The following is a 22,694-nucleotide window of genomic DNA, read 5'->3' as shown; positions in this document are numbered from 1 at the left end:
TTTTTAATATGGTCCTTTTACTGGTTGAGTTTGTCACCCCTGCTGTAGAACAAGCCCATGTTATGATATTCTATTACATGCTATTTTAAACTTTGGATAGTGGAAAAATAATCTAATGTATTGAAAATATGTCTTTCGAATCGCTTTCTGACTGTTTGGAACCACAGAAACTTGAACAGTATCAAAATGCCATCGGTGTTGGGCGCTTTCAACTAAAGGGCAAACAACTGGCGACATTCATTAAGGGCTTTTCTCGAAGGTTGAGTGTTTCATAACAGATGGTAGGGCACCTTCACAAAGACAAGCAGAAAGAAACAAGCAAGAAAAAAAAAAAAAAAACAGCCTCTCTGCCTCCCCTTGTCATGTCTAGGGTTTAAACAAACAAGCCGTTGGCCCAGCTCCTCGACGCCGAGTCCAAAGTGCCGAAAGGGAGTGAAATCATTGCTGGCTGAGATGGTGCTACTGGAATATCCCTGCTGTTTTACAGCCTCTGGCTGGCAGCTGAACTAAAGCGGCTGCGGTAACACGCCGAACATGGCCGTCCCTGTCGCCGGCCCCCTTGGGGAGACTGGCAGACGCGTCCGGACTTCCGAACTCGCATCCGTCCCAAAACAATGCTCATCCTCCCAACGAGACCCAAATCCACCTGGGAGCTCCTTTCCTGTAATCACTTCTAATGCACTGTTTGTGAAATGAAGCTCATTCGGCCTCATTACTCATATTTACTAGGTCTGGGAGGCTCTGTTAATGCTGGACTTGGTAGAACAACAGCTTGTGTTTGCTGTTTGTTTCTGGACGTTTTCCTATTTTCCCATCTTCATAACCACAAAATGTGCTCTAGATGCAACAGCTAAGCGATGCCCCAATCTGACATAGATCAGTTTAAAGAGGGATCCACCCATTAAAGAGATTTCCACCTGGTTTTCAAAATGTCTGCATGATTCAGTGGTTCAGATGTAAACAAAGTAATTTGGAGTTGCCTGATATGAAATGGTCTATTGTAGAGACTCTTACGGCCGACTACGGACTCAGTGGTGCTGACAGGAACTAGACTCTATTTCACTAAATCACTATTTGTGTTTTATATATATACACATTTATATACACATATATATACACACACACACACATATTATATATATAATATAATAAATAAACATTGTGCAGACCGAGCATCAGAATGGGGAAGAAAGGTGATTTAAGTGACTTTGAACGTGACGTGGTTGTTGGTGCCAGACGTCTGAGTATTTCAGAAACCGCTGATCTACTGGGATTTTCACGCTCCACCATCTCTAGGGTTTACAGAGAATGGTCAGAAAAAGAGAAAATATCCAGTGAGGTAGGTGTGTGGACGAAAACGCCTGGTTGATGTGAGAGGTCAGAGGAGAATGGGCAGACTGGTTCAAGATGATGGAAAGGCAAAAAATCTCAGAACTACCGTAAAACAACGCCTCATGCACCAGGCAACGTATTTGTAATCATAACTTTCTTTTGAGGGAGCTTTCAGAGGACTCTTCAGATGTCTGGTTCATATCACCAACATTGTAAACAACTCTGACCCGATAAGCTTCTGTAGAATAACACTTTACAGACGACTCTGACTGACTTTGTTTACATTTCAGCTCCTAAATATGCCAGAAACGTTCAAAAATTGCTGAGATTTTCAAGAACGTTAGTTTCCAATTAAATTATGTGATGTTGTTTAGTTGTCTAGTTGTTTATATATTGTCTATTGTCTTATTTTTTATTTGTGTGTATTCCTAAAAATGTATGTCACCGTCCTGCCTTACCCTCGCCTTTACTTTTCCTCACAAAAAAAGGTGAAATTTTAGTGTTAACCTTTCAGTCCTGAGACAACAAAGAAGCAGCTTCTGCCTCTACTCATCTCCATTGATACACTATGTTTCCAAAAGTATTCGCTCTTTCTTAATCCATAGGGTTTAATATGATGTTGGCCCACCCTTTGCAGCTATAACAGCTTCAACTCTTCTAGGAAGGCTTTCCACAAGAGTTAGGAGTATGTTAATGGGAATTTTTGACCGTTCTTCCAGAAGCACATTTGTGAGGTCAGACACTGATGTTGGATGAGAAGGCCTGACTCGACTCCACTCTAATTCATCCCAAAGGTGTTCTATTGGGTTGAGGTCAGGACTCTGTGCAGGCCAGGCTAGTTCTTCCACACCAAACTGGCTCATCCATGTCTTTATGGACCTGCTTTGTGCACTGGTACGCAGTCATGCTGGAACAGGAAGGGGCTGTCCCCAAACTGTTCCCACAAAGTTGGGAGCATGAAATTGTCCAAAATCTCTTGGTGCTGAAGCATTAAGAGTTCCTTTCACTGGAACTAAGGGGCCGAGCCCAACTACTGAAAAACAACCCCACACCTGTCGTTCCCAATCACTTCCACTTTGTTATAATCCCACTGACAGTTGACTGTGGAATATTTAGTAGTGAGGAAATTTCATGACTGGACTTGTTGGACAGGTGGTGTCCGATCACGGTACCACGCTGGAATTCACTGAGCTCCTGAGGCCTATGGGCTTGGTTTTATACACCTGTGGCCATGGAAGTGATTGGAGCACCTGAATTCAATGATTTGGATGGGTGACTGAATATGTTTGGAAATATAGTGTATCTATTGTTCTCCATTAATAATGATTTCTCAATGCTGTTGTTGTATTTACATAGATATATAAAGAATGTGATCAATCAAAGTCAGAAATTCATAGATATTTATTTTGTTTGTGTTATAAACCTCCATTCTGAGTAAACTAGCATATGCATACAACAACAGAAAATCAAACATATGCTTCTTATATATAGTGATAGACAACTCAGCAGTGCAAAGAAAGCTCCAACTGCACACGCTGGTCCATTGTACTATGTGGATATGCATATGAGCCAACCACTCAGAGACAGATTTGAATAAGTTAAATGGGGACAAAGCCAGTGTCTCTGAATATACTGCATATGAAATATTAGCTGAGGGGTGAACAGAGTCAGTCCTGAGCCAATACCAACCGTATTAAATGGATCAGGTATCAGGCAGACAGAGCATCGAGAGACAACAAGAGACAAAAGGGTAAGACTCATAAAACGCACTGTCGGATTTATGTTAGGAGCAAAGAGTGAAACATATCTGAATCACTCTGGCAGTAACTGACACTGTACTTGAAACAACGTCAAATCGCCCCTACACTCTCAGAAATAAAGGTACGAAACGCTCACTGGCGTGGGACCCTCAAGGCTCCATCTTAGTCCCTTTAGTCAGGGAACATAACTGAACCATAATCCACTGAAATGATGTTCTAAGCTGTACTGACTCCACACACACCCTGCCTCGCCTCCAGGCTTTTATTCTACTGTTCTGTTTTAAAACATTTGGTTATGAAAAGGTACAAATACAAACTTTTCACCTGGAAAAACCGTTAACCCTTTACTGTAGGGTGCTGTTCATAAGGCTTCATGATGCCTACATAAGGTTGTCGTTACAACTGACATAATCCTACATAACTTGCTTATTACAACAGATGTCATCTGACTTTGATCAAAATTGGCAAATGTCACCTTCATAGCGAATGACGCTTATTGGAACAAGCATTTATAAACAGTTATGTATGGCTATGTCAACTGTCATGACAAGTTTATGTAGGTGTCATGTTGCCTTATGAACGGCACCCTCCAGTAAAGTGTTAAGTGTTCATAACTGGACCTTAAAACCACTGCTGTACCTTTCAGGGAACATTTACATTATTTGTACCTTGATGAACGAAAAATGTACCTATACAGAACCTTCATTTCCAACAGTGCAGTGCATATGGAAGATTTAGCTCATGATCTAAATGAGTGAAGAGAATTTTGACATTGAGATTCTTTTATTTATTTATTTTTTGCATGTAGGTTCCATTTTTATTCCTGTTTTTAATATATTATGGATTTTAAAGGAATTTAGATTTTATTTTCAGTATCCAAAATGTAATATTTGTGCAAACTCAGAACAGCTTGTCAAAGTAACCAAAATTTCAACATTATTTCATTTTATTTTATGTGGAGAAAATATCACGTTCATTGTTTATTCATGTTGGAAAGCTGGACCCAGGAATGATCAAAAAAAGCTTAAATTCTTACCAATCAGGAAAGTCTTACATTCTAAAATAAAATCCCTACAAATAAAGCAGATTCTTTGATTAAAACTATAAAGCATCTTTACCAAACAATTTACTTCCTTTAAAACTCATTGCTCCGTTTTTCTGAGATTTTTGGTTTTTTGTTTCTTTGTTTTTCTTTCTCCCCTCGTTTCCATTCTGGCAGCCAACCTGAGCATCACTTGGCGCGAGTCTTTATTATGAATGATCTCATTTAGACATGGATTTTGACTTCATTGCCTTGGATACTGAAAAAACTGCCGCTCTCAAACGACACCAGTGCTGATCACCTTCACAGCAGCTTCACTGTGCCGCACGTTCTTGTGCGCTGGAGCTGCTGGGTTTAATGAATCTAGCCTGTATGCTCCGTTATTAAGAAACACAAGCGTCTTAACAGTGCTGGTATCAGACCAATGCTCGAGTTCAGATATAAGTATCAAGAGAGAAAAGGTTTGTGGTGAAAATGAAAGCAGGGAGTCGAGTAAACAGTCGTGATATGGTGGTCCATGAAGGTCAGCGAGAGAACGTCTGATTACAGTGTGTGGACAATTGATCAGAGAAAGGGCCTTTCAGAGGCAGGCGGCAGTGAAATGGAGCCAAAGGGATGGAATGCCAGACACGTAGGGGGCTAAAAAGACCCATCCAAAGCTTTGTGCGATAAAAATAGCGCCCTTTCAGCAGCATCACATATGAGAATGCTTTAATCTCAGAGACTTCTCACCAATACTCTTCTCTCTCTCTCTTTCTCTCTCTCTTTCTCTCTCACTCTCTTTTGACAGCTCACCTGGAGTGCTTAGACCACAGCTGCTGTCCTCAACAACTCATATATCTTTCATGGGCTGCTCAACTGCTTAATTGAAAGCGTCATTCAAAAGGCACGTTCGTCCGTGTCTCGGGTGGGTGTGTTCGGGTGGCACCTGGTTGTTCCCCTTCAGTGTGCACTATGGGTCAGATGGAGATACCTGTAATAAACTGGCAACAACCCCTCACAGCAAACGTACGCTCAAAATCCCCCCCTTTGTTTTGAAATGACACGGAATTCCTATTGAAAAGCTCCAGAGGGATCAGGGCTCCGCTCCAGCGAACCCACCCATAAGCGTTATCCGGAGACGCCGCAGAGCACGCTCTCTGCATGCACCATGTCGATGAGAAACAAGCTAGAAAAATAGGGCAACCCCAGAAGAAAACAAGTGACGGCCTCTGTGTACTTTTGCGGTCAGACTATGAAAAAGGCAAAACAAAATAAACAAAGCTGCGCACCCGTGAAGATCTGCCTCCCATCTGGTTTTAATAACAAATCAGTTGTGCAATAATGATGAGGACGCACCCCCCCTTACCCCCCCCCCCCCCCCTCAAGATCAGCTGGTCTCCCCCCTGCACTGTTTACACAATGCCATTAATTAGATTCAATCAGCAAGTCACTGTTCTCCATTTCAGGCTTGAGCAACATCCAATTCAGCCGTATTTCAATGAGGAACATGCCTGAGTAAGCGATCACATGAAAGTACGCCTGGCTGCCTCGTCAAACGTGAGATTAATATTTTCAACGGGCCGAGCGTTCACTAAGATGAATTCTTTCCAAAGAATGCCGGAACTCTCCGTTGTCTCCCTCCCCAGCCATTAGAACAGCTTCAAAATTTCAACGTTTTCCGGCATTAAATCTAACCCCTACGCCAGCCTGTTTCTCCTGAGAAGCCCAAAGCTGTAAATATCTCTCGCTGGCCTCGTCCACCTATGGCTGCCATAGAATGTGCCTAAATAGAACGAGATTCTTTTTAGACTGGAGAAAGACCCGGTGAAGAAAAGACTTCTGGAAAGACTGATCGATGGAGCACCACAGAGATTTTACTGGCTTTCAAGAAATGCCAGTAAAAGCATTGAAACAATGATTTTTTGATTAGAAAAACTCAGGCAAAGTATCTGCACCATTTATACGCAGAGAGCTACTATTATAGGACTGCATGTAAGTCTTAAGACACACTTGTAAATGGTCCAAAAACAGACTTCTGCTAGTTTATAATCACCTCCAAAAGGACTGGATGAACGTTAATAGTTTGGCTTGAGAATGAAGTAGGCAACTGACTCTAGCACAGTATTTTTAATGTAAGCAGCCTAAGCCATCCTAATGGGCCCAGGAATGATTAACCGTTTCATTGTTTTATTTTTTTCTTTTCTTTTTAAATGAGTTTTAGACCAAATAACTGTGTACACTACTAAAATACTCTATTTTCAGACAAAATGGCCATTTTTCAGAAGACATTTCTGAGTAGTTTACACAAATGTCTTAATACTCTCGCATAAAGAAGCCACAAGTCAAAGGAAGATATGATAAAAGTTACTCTAAAACTTACTTTACTAAACTAAAAGAGTAAAAATTCTTGAAAAGACTTTCTTAGAAGAAACCCGAAGTCCTAGCAACTGTGCAAAAGCTGGCAGACCACAAAGAATGCACTTTCATCTGTGAGAGAAAAACAACCACAGGTGTTTCTGTCCATCTTTTGCCTGTGAGAAGACGTCTCAGCGCTATGGGTCTGGAAGGATGGGTAGCTGATCAAGAAGAACGGTTTCTCACTGAGAAACAGAAATAGACAAAACCTGCAAATCAAACAATGAAGCCGCTGGTGTTCTCAGAACAATGGACTGGCCACCCCAGAGTCCAGACCTCAACATCACGGACTGTGTTTGGTCATTTTTGGTCGTGAGAAGCAGAAAATGCAAACTTCTATGACTGAAACTGTGGAGGTGTTGAAAAATATCCCTACAGATGTTTTTGAAACACTGAAAACAGGATTGGAAGCTGTAATAAAGCCAAAAGATGGACAGTGAAAATTTTGGTATTATTTATTATACCAAATTATTTATTATTATTATATTTGATTTTTTCTATTAAATATTTGTTTTCCACTTGTACTTAATGGCTGTTTTGCTAGGAAACGAAATTAATGAAAAGGGGTCTTTTGCTCCGTACTTTATACCACCTGATTAAACAAGGCTGTGAAAGATGCTTCACTTTTATCCCTGAACTCATAGCCAGAGAATGACAGAATAAAATGCTTTGCTCTTTGACACTCGCTTCAAGGGACATCAGTTAAGGATATAAGATTCTGGAATTTCAGAAAATGTTAGAAACAGAGAAAAATAGACAACACTCTGTTGCAATGATCCACCCAACATGCAAAGATAGGACAAAACGCCAGGTTAACGCAAGTGATGGCACGATACCACATCTTTTCCAATACCGATATCAAACGCTTGACTTTCAGCCAATTCTGATCCAATAATTTTGCCTTAAAATCTACTAAGCTTTAAAATAAACAATTTCTCATTGAAATACTTCCTTTAAGATCTAGGCAATCGCTCAAACTACTCAAACTCTGTTTGAACCTACAGAAACAAATACACAGCCAAACATCACACCACACAAAGTGAGTGTGACCCTTTTCAGGCTAGGTTTGTTACAGTACTGGATTAGATTCCTTCTTTCCCTCCAATATCCAACCAACCATTTTCTGGTGATATCAGCCTGATACTTGGTATCAAACTGGTGCCATCTCTGGTTAATACAACTTAAGGGAAAAAACAGAGATTACAGCACATTTATACACATAAATAAGGTACAAAAGCAACAAAACATGGAAGCATGAGAGATGAAATGAAAGTGTGAAGGGAATTAATGAAATGAGAGCAATGACAATAAGCAAAACAAGCGCAAAACAAGTGAATAACTTTAAGTGTTCAAATATTCTTATTCATAAAGCTGGAAGCCATTGAAATGTATGCAATACGTATCCAAGAGTAATCAAACTCTGAAAGACGGCTGCTGTGCTCCTTTACCTGACTTTGGGATGCATATCAGGAGCAGGAGGACTGGGACAATGTTCCGGAACTTCCATCTCCACCATCGACCACTGATGTATGACACCCTGCCATACAAGAATAATGAAGAAAAACATGCATTAATGCATAATCCCTTTCAGTTCACTGCTCTGCTAGGCTTAATCCCATTTCACCCCTCGCCCCACCACTGAGCCCTTAGCCCTCTGTTTTGTGCGATCACCTCTAGGGGTAGGGTGTCCCGATTCTTGCTAAGATAGAGGGGTGGGGTGAAGCGTTGGGGCTACATGGCCCTCCAAACCGACTCCAAACAGAGAGGTACGGGGGGAAAAAAAAAGAAAAACCGGCGAGCTGGAGCACAAAATACCAAAGAAACCCACAAATATGAGAATTTTCTACCTTAAAAAAATTACGATAACCATGTTATTCTCCCGTTATAGCCGCTTCAGTGTTTTATGGTCATTTTTCTTCATAACAAGCATAAAAAATCACTAATAGCATGCTGATGTCTCGCTAGCTAACTTTCTCTTTCCACCTTAAATAGTCCAGCAGTTCTGATGCCTGAATGTAATGCTACTCCCTTTAAGGTGGAACAGGAAAATTTGAACAAGAATCTGGTGAATATCTGACTTCAGCTTCATATCACTGAAGAATTAGGGGTGGGTGATAATAAATAATTGCCCCCCTCTTTGAAAACTCTATGATGCCCTAAATGTAACTAAAGCCCAGCAGTGAGGAGCTGAACTTTACCCTCCTCTGCTGTCACTGCAGAGCAGCGCTTGTAGCTGTTAATGAAGTGATGCACTTATTATTTGAGGTTTGTCCCATTTCAGAGGGAAGATCTCAGAGCGCAGTTACACAGAGGAGTACAATATCTTCATTCATACTCCTGTCTATGATTTGGGAGCGTTTCGAAGGTTTAAATTATGCATTAGTGGCATGGAAACAACGTTTTCTGCACAGAAAAGGCCGCAGCCGTGCAGGAGCAGCCGTTACATAATGATAAATCACTCTCTCATGTCAGCCGTAATGACTTCCAGAATAAAGGAGTTTAACGGCACCATGGATGGCACAACACACGTAAAGAGGAGCTGCTCTATTCCTGCACAGCACAGCATGAAAAAGCAGCAAAAAAAATGACTAGGAAAGGTCAGTCAAATCCGATATTCCCTAAAAGTTCCACAAAAGTTCCACAAGTTCCGCATGGCAAATGAGTCAGGACGACGACACGCAGCGTCCGTGAAAAGCACCTCTCAGTGCCGTAACACTTTAACTATGCTAAACCCAGAGCACGAATCCAGAGTACGTGACATGGCTAGAAACTGATCCCGAGAAAGGCAGACAATCTAAGGCCTTTCAGATAAACAGACAAACGCTGTTAAGTCAGCTAACATTCCTGGCCTAATCGCGTCGGAACTTATTTCACCTTGTAGTTTTTAGCTACAAAACAGCGAGTGTGTTTGCAGGCACTCAATAATCCGATCATAATCAGATTTCTGCAGCTTTCACATTATTCAAGTGGTCATGTGAACACCGTACTCTGATCTAGAAAGCCGATTAAGAATCTGATTAAGAGGCTGGATTTTAGCTCAGTAATCAGATTTCTCAGTGCATGTTCTCTTACGCTGCTTTCTTTCAGATTTCTCAGTCTGTGCATGCACGAGAGCAGACAGCGGTACCAGAAATAAGCCAGCAGAATGAAGGATTTTGACATTCTTCATCTTCCATATGACGTGTGTTCATATTTTCAGGCAAAGCGGCGAGATGTTTAAAAAAAAGCTGCGGTATGAAGTTTGAGTTTTACGTTACGTCACATTGTCTTCTGCGAGTTTATTGGCTGGTTGTTAAGCACAAATCTGATTACTGTCTGACTCAAGTAGACCTGGAGTTTCCCCGTTATCTGATTACTCAAGTGCATGTAGATTTCAATTATTTAAGTGCATGTAAACGACCTCAGTGAGTTTGTGAAAGGTTAGTTGACACTAAATACAACAAACCTAGTCAATAATGGCAAAGTTTTATTTCGTTAAACCTGTATGAGTGTTAGGCCCTGTCCCATTTCACCCCTCGCCCCTACCACTGAGCTCTCAGCCCTCCGTTTTGTGCATTTGTTTCTAGGGGTAGGGTGTCCTGATTCTTGCTGAGATAGAGGGTGGGGTGAAGTGTTTAGAGCTACATGGCCTCCAACCAGAGGTTTTTCAGATTCCAAACAGTGTTTTTAGGGGAAAAAAAAAACAGCTGGAAAAGATGGAGCACAAGAGACCACAGAAACCCACAAATTTGAGAATTTTCCAAGTTCAAAAACGACGATAATCACTGTTTTATGTCAGTTTAATGTTGTTTCCGTGTATTTTGGTCGTTTTTCTTCATAACAAGCATAAAAAATCACTAACAGCATGTTAATATCTCGGTAGCTAGCTAGCTAACTTTCCCGTTCCACCTTAAATAGTCCAGCAGTTCTGACGCCTGAAGTGCCACAATGTAACTGCTGCACCATTTAAGGTGGAACAGGAAACTTCAAACAAGAATCTGGAGAATATCTGACTTCAGCTTCATATCACTGAATTAGTGGTGGGTGGGTGGGTGATAATAAATAATTGCCCCCCTCTTTGAAGGCGTATGATCCCTAAATGTAACTAAAGCCCAGCAGTGAAGAGCTGAACTTTACCCTCCTCTGCTGTCACTGCAGACGGGCAGGGTCGCCTACAGAGCAGCGCCAGTAGCTGTTAATGAAGTGATGCTCTTTTTATTTGAGGGTCTTCCAAGTTCATAGAGAAGATTTCAACCACTACCTCTTGTAATTCAGTCCCAAAGGGGCGAGGTGGCACTCGAAAGCAAGGGGCAGGGGTAAAAATGAGGAAAAGAATTGGGCCTAAAATGAAACTGAACACGTTTATCAGCGCACCTGTGATGACCTTTAGGTGGCTGCAGTCGTCTTTAGCCCTGTTCTAATTGGACCACTTGTGCTCCCTACTGTCCTCAACTGAGTGTGCACTCATGGATGTGGCAAGGCCATAGGTGGTCTCATTTCTGCCACTCACTATCACCCTCTATGTAACCCTTTTTCTGGAAGACTGCATCAACTAGTCAGTCAGTCCTGCTGAAGGTGAGGACTAAACACAGAGAAGCAGTGTTTGGACACTATGCAGCTCGTAAATGGACCCACTGGACAGAGGGCAATAGAAGAGCCCTGACGCTGGACACTTTAAACCAGCCTGAAAACGTTCCTGTTCCCACTCTTAACATTTCCGGCCCCTTTTCCCTCTGTAACGACACTTTTTTTCAATCCTAATCTAACTTTTAGCTTTTAATTTGATTATTTGACTAATTTAACTCCTAATTTAAATGACAGATTTCCAAAGTCACTCATTCCCTTTTTTTACAAGAACAGTAAATGAAGATTTACAGAATGGTTCGCAACTTTATGAAGCAGACATTGTCTATTTATTTATTTTATTTTTGTCTTTCCTTTATAAATGTGTAAGCGAGCACCGCCAATCCTCGTGGAACTCAAGTTTCACTTTCTGTAAAACTGCAAAATGAGTGTGAAAATAAATTGAAAGCCTAATTTGATTTTCAATCTAATGATTTTCTCTTTTAAATGCATAAATAAAATAATCATCGTGGGCAGTCATGGGCTGGAGGTTAGGGATCCAGCCTCGTGACCGGAAGGTCGCCGGTTTGATCCCCAGAGCTGACAGCACATGACTGAGGTGTCCTTGAGCAAGACACCTAACCCCCAACTGCTCCTGGGCGCTGCGAATTGGGCTGCCCACCGCTCCGGGCAAGTGTGCTCACTGCCCACGAGTGTGTGTGTGTGCTCACTAGTGTGTATGTGGTATTTCACTTCACGGATGGGTTAAATGTGGAGGTGAAATTTCCCTGTTGTGGGACTAATAAGGGTATCTTAATTGTGTTTATGTTGTTTTTAATTATATTTTTGTAACGGTCTGTAATTTTCCCATTTGGAATGACAGCAGTGCTATATAAATAAACTTGCCTTGGCTTTGAGTGACCAAAATGCAGACGTGGAGGAGGACCACAGGGTGCCAATCGGGACAGGCTCTCTCTTCAGGACTGAACGGGTAAAAAACTCTAACAAAAGCGTGAGCTGAAGGTTCTACACTGCCTTGTGGTTGAGCATAGAGTCCAGAGATCTTAGGCTTCCCAAAGATGATGATGATCATGGAATTTTAAACATATACATAAACATACAGTCACTGTCATGACAAAAAGGTGGAAAAAATGCTCTCAACTTTGAGTGGAAGCTAATCGTGGTCAGCTTAAACTATTGCAATCAGGTGAGTATGTAAAAACTGACATGCATGAGTGGTTATTGGAATTATTATTAGAAAATTCCAAATTTCTGTCCAGGAAAAAAACCCTCATCAACATTAAACGTCTCTAGTTTCATCACTTTAGCTCAACGCTCTATAAAATGGCAGTTTAGATCCTCACATTTCACAAAGATGTGAAATAATATGAAATAATTAATTAAGCTCAAAAAGCTCAACATACAGATGCCTTCCAGGAAATTCTATAGCTTTCAGGAAATTATACACATTCATTGATATACACTTCTCGGTTTTTGACATAATCTGAAAATGCCTACAGCCTTTTACGTTGTATGAAATTTTCACGATAAACGGACCAAAAGAAACGGCCCAGAATGACGTGAAAAGACGTCTGGTTCCATTGACTTATGTTAAAAGTAAAGATGTTGTTTCCTTCTCCTGTAAAGTTAACATTTTGGAGATAGGAGGTTTTGATCCGACGGCAGTGACAGTAAACTATTACGCTCAATAATATAAACCTTTATTCAATGCTCATCTCTCCAGCTCGAAATCAAAAAGCAAGGGTAAAAAGTTTCCCATGCTGCAAACAAACTGTCAAATGTGTTTCCATTCACACACTGTAAACAGCGCAGACCTTTGGTTTTCTTCAAATGGAGAGAATAACTACCCTCATGCACAAAGGTCTCTTTTCCAAACCATATGCTTTCAGGGTGATGGGAGCTCAGCCTTCTGCACCGAGCTGAGTTACCATTAGTTAATCACACGGTCGTGCAGCCGTGCCGCAGTGTAATGGATTGTGATGTACATCTGCCAACAGGCTCTGCTCTCCCTCACACACATGAAGGAGGCCTCTGTTCCATAAGAGCCAAGCTTGCTACATCATCGCTTCTGACTGCACTTCATTTTTTTTTTTTTTTTGGTTGAAAACAGTAACTGAGAAAACCAAGAAGACTCAAAAGCCTGAGCTCGGCTGTCTAATGCTGTGAAAAACATACTAATTTGTGAAACGTGAGGTCAATGCAATTAGTAACGGCCACACAAACATATCAAGTGACCACCCAACATTTTATTAATGACACATACTGATGCAGATGCAATTTAAAATATGTAATAAGTTATATTTGCTGGTTTAACAGCAGAGAAAAGTATGATGGAACCAGTCCAACACCCGGTATCGGGAGCAAGCCCAATCTCCAACAGAAAACACACTAGATCCAGCTGGATCACAAGCTAAGCCTGAGACATACAAGCTGATTAAAAAAAGATTGATCAGATTTCAAAGAGCCATATTTTTACCACCATGAGGCGGAAAGGAACCAATCACAATCCAATTGTAAGAGGGGGTCAAAGAGTTTCTGACTGGCTCCCTTCAGTCTGAGAGGAGATGAGACCCCTGAGCAGAAAACATTCTGCGTTCTCCACTTCAATAAGAGTGAATCCGTCATAACTGTGCAGCGTGATTTTCATGGGCAGTGAAGCTCCAACAGCTCAGAGTGTTCATCGTTGGTTGCACAGCACTGGATGATCTCCGAAATCACACTGAAAGAGCCGTGAGTGCAGCGACGCCCGACACGCTCAATCCAGTATGGGATGAGTTTGACTGTGGTGTTGATGTCGTCCGTACAGCTGGAGGAGGTTCAGACTGAGACCTTGTACAATTACATAATAAACTTTATGCTCATTTAAACCATTTACAGTTCACTGCATTGTTCTGTGAAAAGTCACTTTGAACTCAAATTGAATCACCCTGTATTTCATCAAATAAAAACCACCTCAAACACAAGCTTGAGAAATCTGCTTCCCGGAAAGTGAAGTCCAGCATCTACAATTCACAAATATCAAAGCTCCACTGAGGAAACCCAACTCCTTTACACCGGAGATCCCTCTATTCAAGCTCATAACTGTATGCGCTTGAACGGTTCCACTGGCCATTGATTTACGAATGGAAAGAGTCTTTTCATTGTGGAATCCAGGCTAATGAAAAAGTGTTTACAGCATCAACACACGCAGCACTGCGGTCAATAACACTCAGGCCCAAAACCTTTTGTTTCAGACCCACTAGAAGTGCGAGAAGTCACAAGATCATGTGTGGGGTCCCCAGATCCTGTTTCAGCACGACAGCTCAGACGGAGGAACAATCAGACGAGATAAAAGAGATGTGTATTCCAATCCCACAGTGCACCACAGTGGAATGGGGGGCTGAAAAGCCAGCAGCACAATAGCGAAGCCTTGGAGTCATATTTTATTTAAGCTACTAGTGCGTTTCATCAAATCCACGCAATGCATCCCTTCCCAAAGGCCCACAAAGGGCCGAAGAAGAAAAGAAACCATTTCACAAAGTTATTCTTGATTCCTTTAGAATGAAGAATCAGATCTTCTTAGAGACGATTACACAGAGCGTGTTGAAGAAGAAAAAAACCTATTCAACCCCTCAAAAGGAGCAAGTAATTACACAAGCAGTTGGGCGTCTTCTACCAACAGCCATTTGTTTGCCTGATTTTAAAGATTCATGCGATTCGTGGCATTATACGAAACACATAAGACGTGAACATTGTTCCGAATGTTCCCCTTGGAATATGCAAATGCCCATGAATGGGGCCAGCGCTCAGCGCTCCAGGCGAGCCGGATAAAGAACTTGATTCATCAGATGGCAAGAAAGACTTGGAAACCCCAAGTCCTGACATTCACACGTCTAAGAAGTCAGAAAACAGGGCCTGAAAAACACAAAGCTCTCCAAGTAGGCAAACCTAGGACAGGGTGTGCTGAGGGAACTTCCATATTGAGGGAGAGGAACCAACAAGACCTTGATATTCACAGCCTATATCGCCCTTAATGGGACTGACACCGAGGAAATCTCTTCAGGAATGTGGTGTTGATCCAGGGTGGCGTTTCTCTCTTTTTCACACATTATTTGATGCCCCTGAAATACATGAAATACATGGCTGTCAACAGCAGAGGCTCTTCTGACATGCATCAGTGTAGGTGTCCTCACTCTTCTCTACAGCAGGGTGGCTATCATGGTTACGTAAAACACAGCCTTTGGAGATCTTTATCTTCCCTCATTTTGCCATTTCTAGCCATTTTTCCAGCTTTTCAGGTCATTTTTCCCTCCCACGTGTATGAAAGCTAGCAAGCTTCACCAAGAGCCACAGTTTCCCCATTAAGATACCAGAGCTTCATGACAGAGGAACGAAAAACAGCACAAAAGCCCCAGTGAAGCAGCGAGATTGGCTTTGGTAGCAAACCGAGTCAAGAAAACAGGAGGAAACACGATAAAAACCACAAAATGTCCCTTAAACCTGAAGCTCAGAGGACTGTCTGCGTTCAAAGTGTGGACTTACATTATTTCATTGAGGCTCGACTCTTCGGAGGATCATTATTTCTTCCTCTGACGTCCAAGGCGCAGTTTTCAACTTCACAAAACTTCTTTTCCAAGGTTCCCGTCCGGCTTTTACGCGCCACGCCGGACAAAGACGAACATGTTGCCGCACACGAGCGAGAAAAAGCCCCTTTCAGGTCGCAGCTGGTCGCCCAGGCTCGTGTGAATGACCTGTTCTCCGCCTGCTGCAGATGCTGGGACGGCAGCGAGGAGTTTACCTCAGACACGGCAGCGGCGTCGAGTGGCACAGCTGGAGGCCGTTCTCCACAGCGCCCCACCCTTTCAGAGAAGCCCCTCGGGTTCAGAGAGAAAGGGACCGAAGTGAGCTCTTACGCACGGATGAGCTGCAGAAAAAGAAACGAATAAAGCCCAAATTCACATGTTTTGACGACGGGTCGTCGCTTGTAAGGTGGCTTGTCTTCTTTATTCTAGTCCTGTCCGTCTATAAGGGCATATACTGTGTAGGAGTCTGTGTTTATGGGTCATTCTACACAAACGTCTCTCCACAGGAGTCACTGGTGTCACTGATCCTCGTGGTAAAGGTAACACCAGAGACATTTTTCATGAAAACTGCTACAGCGCATTAAACCACTTGCTGTCAATCATGGATCATCCACTAAAATATGGAATTTAATCCATTTGTGTTCTATTTTTTCACAGTGACCTCAGAATAAAGTCGGTCACAACAGTGACTTCAGCCAAAAGCTTCATATGAGATCATGAGCTGAATGAGAAAATCTCTGAGAACTGAAAGACACAGTGGACTCGCCCTGAGCTTTTCTTCATAAAGATCCTCAGAAAACAGGTAAAAGGAGGTCGAGTGACATCATCAGTGTGACTTTTACTTCAAAATAAGAGATTTTTTTTTGTTTCGCGGTAACACCAGTGACAACTCCTGGGGAACTTTCATTCTATATTTTATAATATTTATTCGTTTTCTTTGCCATTTAATTCATATATTCCATAGTCATGTATAGATTATTGCAGTTAAAATGACAGAAAAAGTGTTTTTTTACCTCAAAATATGGCCTCAGCCTTCACACATGACTGAGAACGAGCTCTTCTGTGGTGTTCGGAATTCTATATGATTGATTTAAAAAACAATATTGCTAAATTGACGGATCAAGAAAATGTAATTGGTAAAATGATTCATTGTTTCATTTTAAAATCTAAATAAATTGTAACCCTAACATTTTTTTTTTTTAAGTGTAAATGGACAAAAATGGACGTTTCCATGGAATGACCCATATGTGTCTCTCTCTCTGCTTTTTCTGCCACTTTCATATAACCTTGGGAACAGACTGGAGAACAAGGATGTTTGGTGAAGTCTTGACCAGCTGGGCTTCTGTTTCAGTGTCAGGAGAGATCTACTGGTCAGATAGCTTCAGTAAGTTATAACAGGCTCGGATAACTGAAAACATGCACCTCTTCCAATTTGCACAGCTTACAGTTTAGGCTTTGGTTCAGCTCAAACACATTGTCTCTTGGTTAAATTTTAGGGTAAATAAAGATCACGTTCATGTTTCACAACACTTACCTTCAGGAAATCCCACCATTTTTATAATATATACTATATTTCCAACAGTATTCGCTTGTCTCCCTTCACACACATGAAATTGAGTGACCCACCCTTTGCAGCTATAACAGCTTCAACTCTTCTGGGAAGACTTTCCACAAGGGTTAGGAGTGTGTTTATGGGAATTTTTGACCAGTCTTCCAGAAGCACATTTGTGAGGTCAGACACTGATGTGGGACAAGAAGGCCTGGCTCACAGTCTTCGCTCTAATTCATCCCAATGGTGTTCTAGGTTGAGGTCAGGACTCTGGGCAGGCCAGTCAAGTTCTTCCACACCAAACTGGCTTATCCATGTCTTTATGGACCTGCTTTGTGCACTGGTGCGCAGTCATGTTGGAACAGGAAGGGAGTGTCCCCAAACTTTTCCCACAAAGTTGGGAGCATGAAATTGTCCAAAATCTCTTGGTACTGAAGCATTAAGAGTTCCTTTCACTGGAACTAAGAGGCCGAGCCCAACTCCTGAAAAAAAGTCCACACCATAATTCCCCCTCCACCAAGCTTTACACTTGGCACAATGCTGTCAGACAAGTACCGTTCTCCTGGCAACCGCCAAACCCAGACTCGTCCATCGGATCTCCAGATGGAGAAGCATGATTGGTCACTCCAGAGAACACGTCTCCACTGCTCTAGAGTCCAGTGGTGGCGCTTTACACCACCCATTCTTTCAATAATGTTTGTAGAAGCAGTCTGCAGGCCTAGGGGCTTGGCTTTATACACCTGGGGCCATGGAAGTGATTTACTGCCTTTAAGACTTCACCAAAATATATTACACATATTACTATATACAAATACACTCCCTGATGCCAGAGATGCTGTTTTAGGATAGTTTTAATTTAAAGGTTTTGGCCTAAAATGTATTTTTAAAATCCATTCATGGCGGGGGACACATTCAGGATAAATGTTAGGCAAAATAGACCCCAAAGAAAACTTTCTCAGATTTATCACTGTTTTACTATTATCAGAATCACAAACTCAAGACACATTCATTGGTAGTTTTAGAAAGTAAATAAAATGTATTTGTGTTGTAAACATCCTGATGCCTGGTTCCTAATTATAAAGGAAAAGAAAAAAAACCAAAAAAAACAAAAGAAAAAAACCTGCTGCCTTATGATCTAAATTTTGAGAATATTATAATCATTACAGATAGGCTGGAATCGTTTACCTTACTTCAAGAAAATGAACTAGTTAAAATTCTCTCGTACACAAAATCTTCTACTTGTATGTCAGATCCAATTGGAATACATCCCGAAAACTCAAACTAGCAGTAATTAGACCGCTGACTAAGAAAGCTGACCTCAATCCCTGCAAATTATCAAATTATAAACCTCTCTCGAATCTCCCCTTTATATCTAAGATCTTGGAAAAAGCGGTAGCAAAACAATTAAGCTACTATTTATATGAAAAATTTCAGTCTGATTTTAAGCCACATCATTGTACAGAGACAGCACTAGTAAATATTGTAAATGATCTTTTATTATTCTCTGACAAAGGAAATGTGTCAAAGGAAATGAGCATTTGACACAATAGACCACGCTATCTTACTAGATAGACTAGAAAACTTTGTAGGGGTAACAGAAACAGCTTTTTCCTGGTTCAGATCCTACCTCACTGATCTTTATCAGTTCATTAATGTAAAGGGTGAATCATCTGTCCTTGCAAAAGTAAAGTATGGTGTTCCACAAGGCTCTGTTTTAGGACCTATATTGTTCACAATATATATGCTACCACTGGGCACCATTATCAGTAAACACGGCATAAATTTCCACTGCTATGCTGATGGTACTCAGTTATACATATCAAGTGAACCGGATGATAAAATTAAACTTAGTAAGATTGAGGACTGTGTAAAAGACATAAAAGACTGGCTGTCAAGTATCTTTCTTCTATTTAACTCAGATAAAACAGAGGTCCTGCTTCTTGGACCAAAAGCAGCTAGAAACAAACTGTCTAACATGACACTTAACAATTTCTCAGTTGCATCAAGCTCAACTGTTAAAAATCTTGGTGTCATGATAGACCCTGATCTGTCCTTCGACGCACATATAACTAATATCACTAGAACAGCCTTCCTGCATCTCTGCAATATCGCTAAATTAAGAAATGCATTATCTCTACAGGATGCAGAAAAGCTAGTTCATGCATTTATTACCTCAAGGCTAGATTACTGTAATCTAGCTTTCTGGATGTCCCAGCAAAAGCCTCAACAAGCTTCAGCTAGTCCAGAACGCTGCAGCCAGAGTCTCACAAGATCCAGAAAGTTCAACCATATCAGCCCAGTTTTATCAACCCTGCACTGGTTACCAGCTAAATATCGCATTGACTATAAAATTCTATTACTGACCTATAAAGGTCTAAACGGACTCGCCCCTCAGTACCTGAGTGAACCTCTCTTCTACTATGAACCATCACGCCTACTTAGATCACAAGGTGCTGGATTACTATCAGTACCTAGAATTAATGAAGTTACATCAGGGGGGAGAGCCTTCTCATACAAAGCCCCCCAGCTTTGGAATAATCTTCCTGTCAATGTTCGGGAATCAGACACAGCCTCAGTCTTTAAGTCTAGCCTAAAATTTTGCTTGTATAGTCAAGCCTTTGGTGATCAGTTTTCCCCATCAGATCTAGACCTGCTTGAGTCTCTGCTACTCTGTTAACACTGTAATCTGTGATCAGTCACTCATTACAGAACGGACAGTTTTTTTCTTTGCCGAGTTGATCAGCTGCCCATCCTGTGCTTCTGATGCTGTTGCCTCTTCTGCCTTGATCAGGTGCCACTGCTCGCCAGCCTTCTGGACCGGCTTGACCACCACTGAGCTTCTTGCTTTACAACGCTGTGCAGTCCTCACCCTCAGATGCTGCCGCTGCTGATCATAAACTAATCAAATTAACCACCGCCTTCCTGTTTTTCCTGCTTTGTACTATAATACTTAATACTCACTATGTTTGCTGTCTGGTGCCGGCCAGAGGAGGATGGGTTCCCCTTCTGAGTCTTGGTTCCTCTCAAGGTTTCTTCTTCTTTCAGGGAGTTTTTCCTTACCACTGTCGCCACTGGCGACGCTCATGGGGGCTCAGACCCGGATTTTCTTTCTGTAATGCTGATTGTTCTGTAAAGCTACTTTGTGACAACACCTGCTGTATATATATAAATAAACTTTGATAAACTTTTTTTTATCATCACCACTGTAAAGAAATCAGAGTTGTTTAAGTTTTTCTACAGTGGACTGTTTCACATTTAAATAATCGGAATTGCTTTGTTTACATGTCAACAATTATGATGTCAGTGATATTAAAATAGTGAAATTTTCCTTAAACACTGTTACTGCGGGACTGAATTCAATCTTGAAAGAGAATTTAGTTGTCGAGGGCCAACAGCTGAAACCACCATATCACTGCTGTCGGAAGAAAACCTTTTACCTTCATTTTTGTCGTTTTTCAGTTTTTGACATGGTTTAAAAATGCCTGTTGTCTTTTATATTGTGTATAAATTTCATGATGAATGGACCAAAATAAACAGCCCAAAATGACTTGGAAAGACATCTGATTCCATTGACTTACATTAAAAATAAAGTAGGTTTTTTCCTTCTCCTGTAAAGTTACCATTTTGGAGATATGAGGTTTTCTTCCGACAGCAGCAATATTCAGTTAAATGTTCAGCTCTGACACAATTCACTACAATCTGGAGGTGACGTCTTCCATTTCCTTATCAAAAATCTCTTGATAAGATCCAATTGTTTACAACAGTATATATCATTTATAGACTCTTTGGCTTCATCAACATGTAAACAAGCCCACCGTCTTGTTCAGACAGCCACTCTCCCAACGGGGTTTGACTGGATGATAACTACCTAAATGAGATTTGCAAATGTAAAGAACCTTTTTAAGGCTTAAAGAACCTCCACATAACGTAAAGGTTCTATACCTGGGCTGCCCAAACTCTGACCCTTGCGGACATTTGATTTGGCCCTCCAGAATGTTATCCTAACACCACTCCCTCACCCAGTGAGAGAACAAGGATTTTTTAAATACATTTCTTAACTTAGTAAGATTCTAAAATTATCGCGTTCCTTTAACATTTTGTATGTTAGTTGCACTAAAATACATTGCCAAAAGTATTCACTCGTCCTCCTTCACACGCAAATGAATTTGAGTGAGATCCCATTCTGAATCCATGGGGTTTAATATGATGTCGGTCCACCCTTTGCAGCTATAACAGCTTCAGGTCTTCTGGGAAGGCTTTCCACAAGGGTTAGGAGTGCGTTTATGGGAATTTTTGACCGTTCTTCCAGAAGTGCACTTGTGAGGTTAGACACAATGTTGTTGGACGAGAAGGCCTGACCCAAAGGTGTTCCATCGGGTTGAGGTCAGGACTCTGTGCAGGCCAGTCAAGTTCTTCCACACCAAACTTGCTCATCCATGTCTTTATGGACCCGCTTTGTGCACTGGTGCGCAGTCATGTTGGAACAGTAAGGGGCCGTCCCCAAACTGTTCCCACAAAGTTGGGAGCATGAAATTGTCCAAAATCTCTTGGTGCTGAAGCATTAAGAGTTCCTTTCACTGGAACTAAGGGGCCGAGCCCAACTCCTGAAAAACAGCCCCACATCATAATCCCCCCTCCACCAAACTTGGCACAATGCAGTCAGTCCCATTCTCCTGGCAACTGCCAAACCCAGACTCGTCAGTCAGTTTTCCAGATGGAGAAGTGTGATTGATCACTCCAGAGAACACGTCTCCACTGCTCTAGAGTCCAGTGGCGGTGCTTTATACCACTGCATTCCACACTTTGCACTGCGCTTGGTGATGTAAGGCCTGGATGCAGTTGCTCGGCCATGGAAACAAATTCTATGAAGCTCTCTATGCTGTTCTTGAGCTGATCTGAAGGCCACATGAAGTTTGGAGGTCTGTAGTGATTGACTCTGCAGAATGTTTGCAACCTCTGTGTATGTGCCTCAGCATCCGCTGACCCTGCTCAGTCATTTTACGTGGCTGACCACTTTGTGGCTGAGTTTCTGTCATTCTCAATCGCTTCCACTTTGTTATAATCCCACTGACAGTTGACTGTGGAATATTTAGTAGTGAGGAAATTTCACAACTGGACTTGTTGCACAGGTGGTGTCCGATCACGGTACCACGCTGGAATTCACTGAGCTCCTGAGAGCGACCCATTCTTTCACTAATGTTTGTAGAAGCAGTCTGCAGGACTAGGGGCTTGGGTTTATACACCTGTGGCCATGGAAGTGAATGGAACACCTGAATTGAGTGATTTGGATGGGTGAGTGAATACTTTTGCAAACATAGTGTGTTACATTAAACACTGTAAACCTCAAAACCCACCTTCCTCCTTTATTTGTATACATATGTATGCATATTTCTTTTTGGACTTCTGCTCACCATAAACACTGCATTGTGCCGAAATAGACAACAGTTCAGGCACTCCTGATTTCTACCAATAAAAGGTCTTTTGTACAA

The 22,694-nt window shown here is 41.6% G+C and overlaps 1 protein-coding gene across 3 annotated transcripts in view; it reads right to left on the bottom strand.

Annotated features, from left to right (window-relative positions):
- The window catches only part of adgrg6 (adhesion G protein-coupled receptor G6), a 121,094-nt gene extending 105,189 nt beyond the window's left edge, over positions 1-15,905 (bottom strand). For all 3 annotated transcript variants that reach the window (XM_037537391.1, XM_017701075.2, XM_017701076.2), the window contains exons 1-2: positions 15,616-15,905; positions 7,980-8,068 (exon numbers count right to left, since the gene is read on the bottom strand). In XM_037537391.1, coding sequence (XP_037393288.1) covers positions 7,980-8,068; positions 15,616-15,617 — 91 coding nt within the window. In that variant the 5' untranslated portion in view covers positions 15,618-15,905. The remainder of the gene's footprint in view (positions 1-7,979; positions 8,069-15,615) is intronic.
- Positions 15,906-22,694: the final 6,789 nt, after the last annotated feature.

This window comes from Pygocentrus nattereri, chromosome 4 (assembly GCF_015220715.1).
Source record: "Pygocentrus nattereri isolate fPygNat1 chromosome 4, fPygNat1.pri, whole genome shotgun sequence".
In the NCBI taxonomy this organism is placed as follows: domain Eukaryota; kingdom Metazoa; phylum Chordata; class Actinopteri; order Characiformes; family Serrasalmidae; genus Pygocentrus; species Pygocentrus nattereri.
This window is presented reverse-complemented; position numbering and strand designations above follow the sequence as displayed.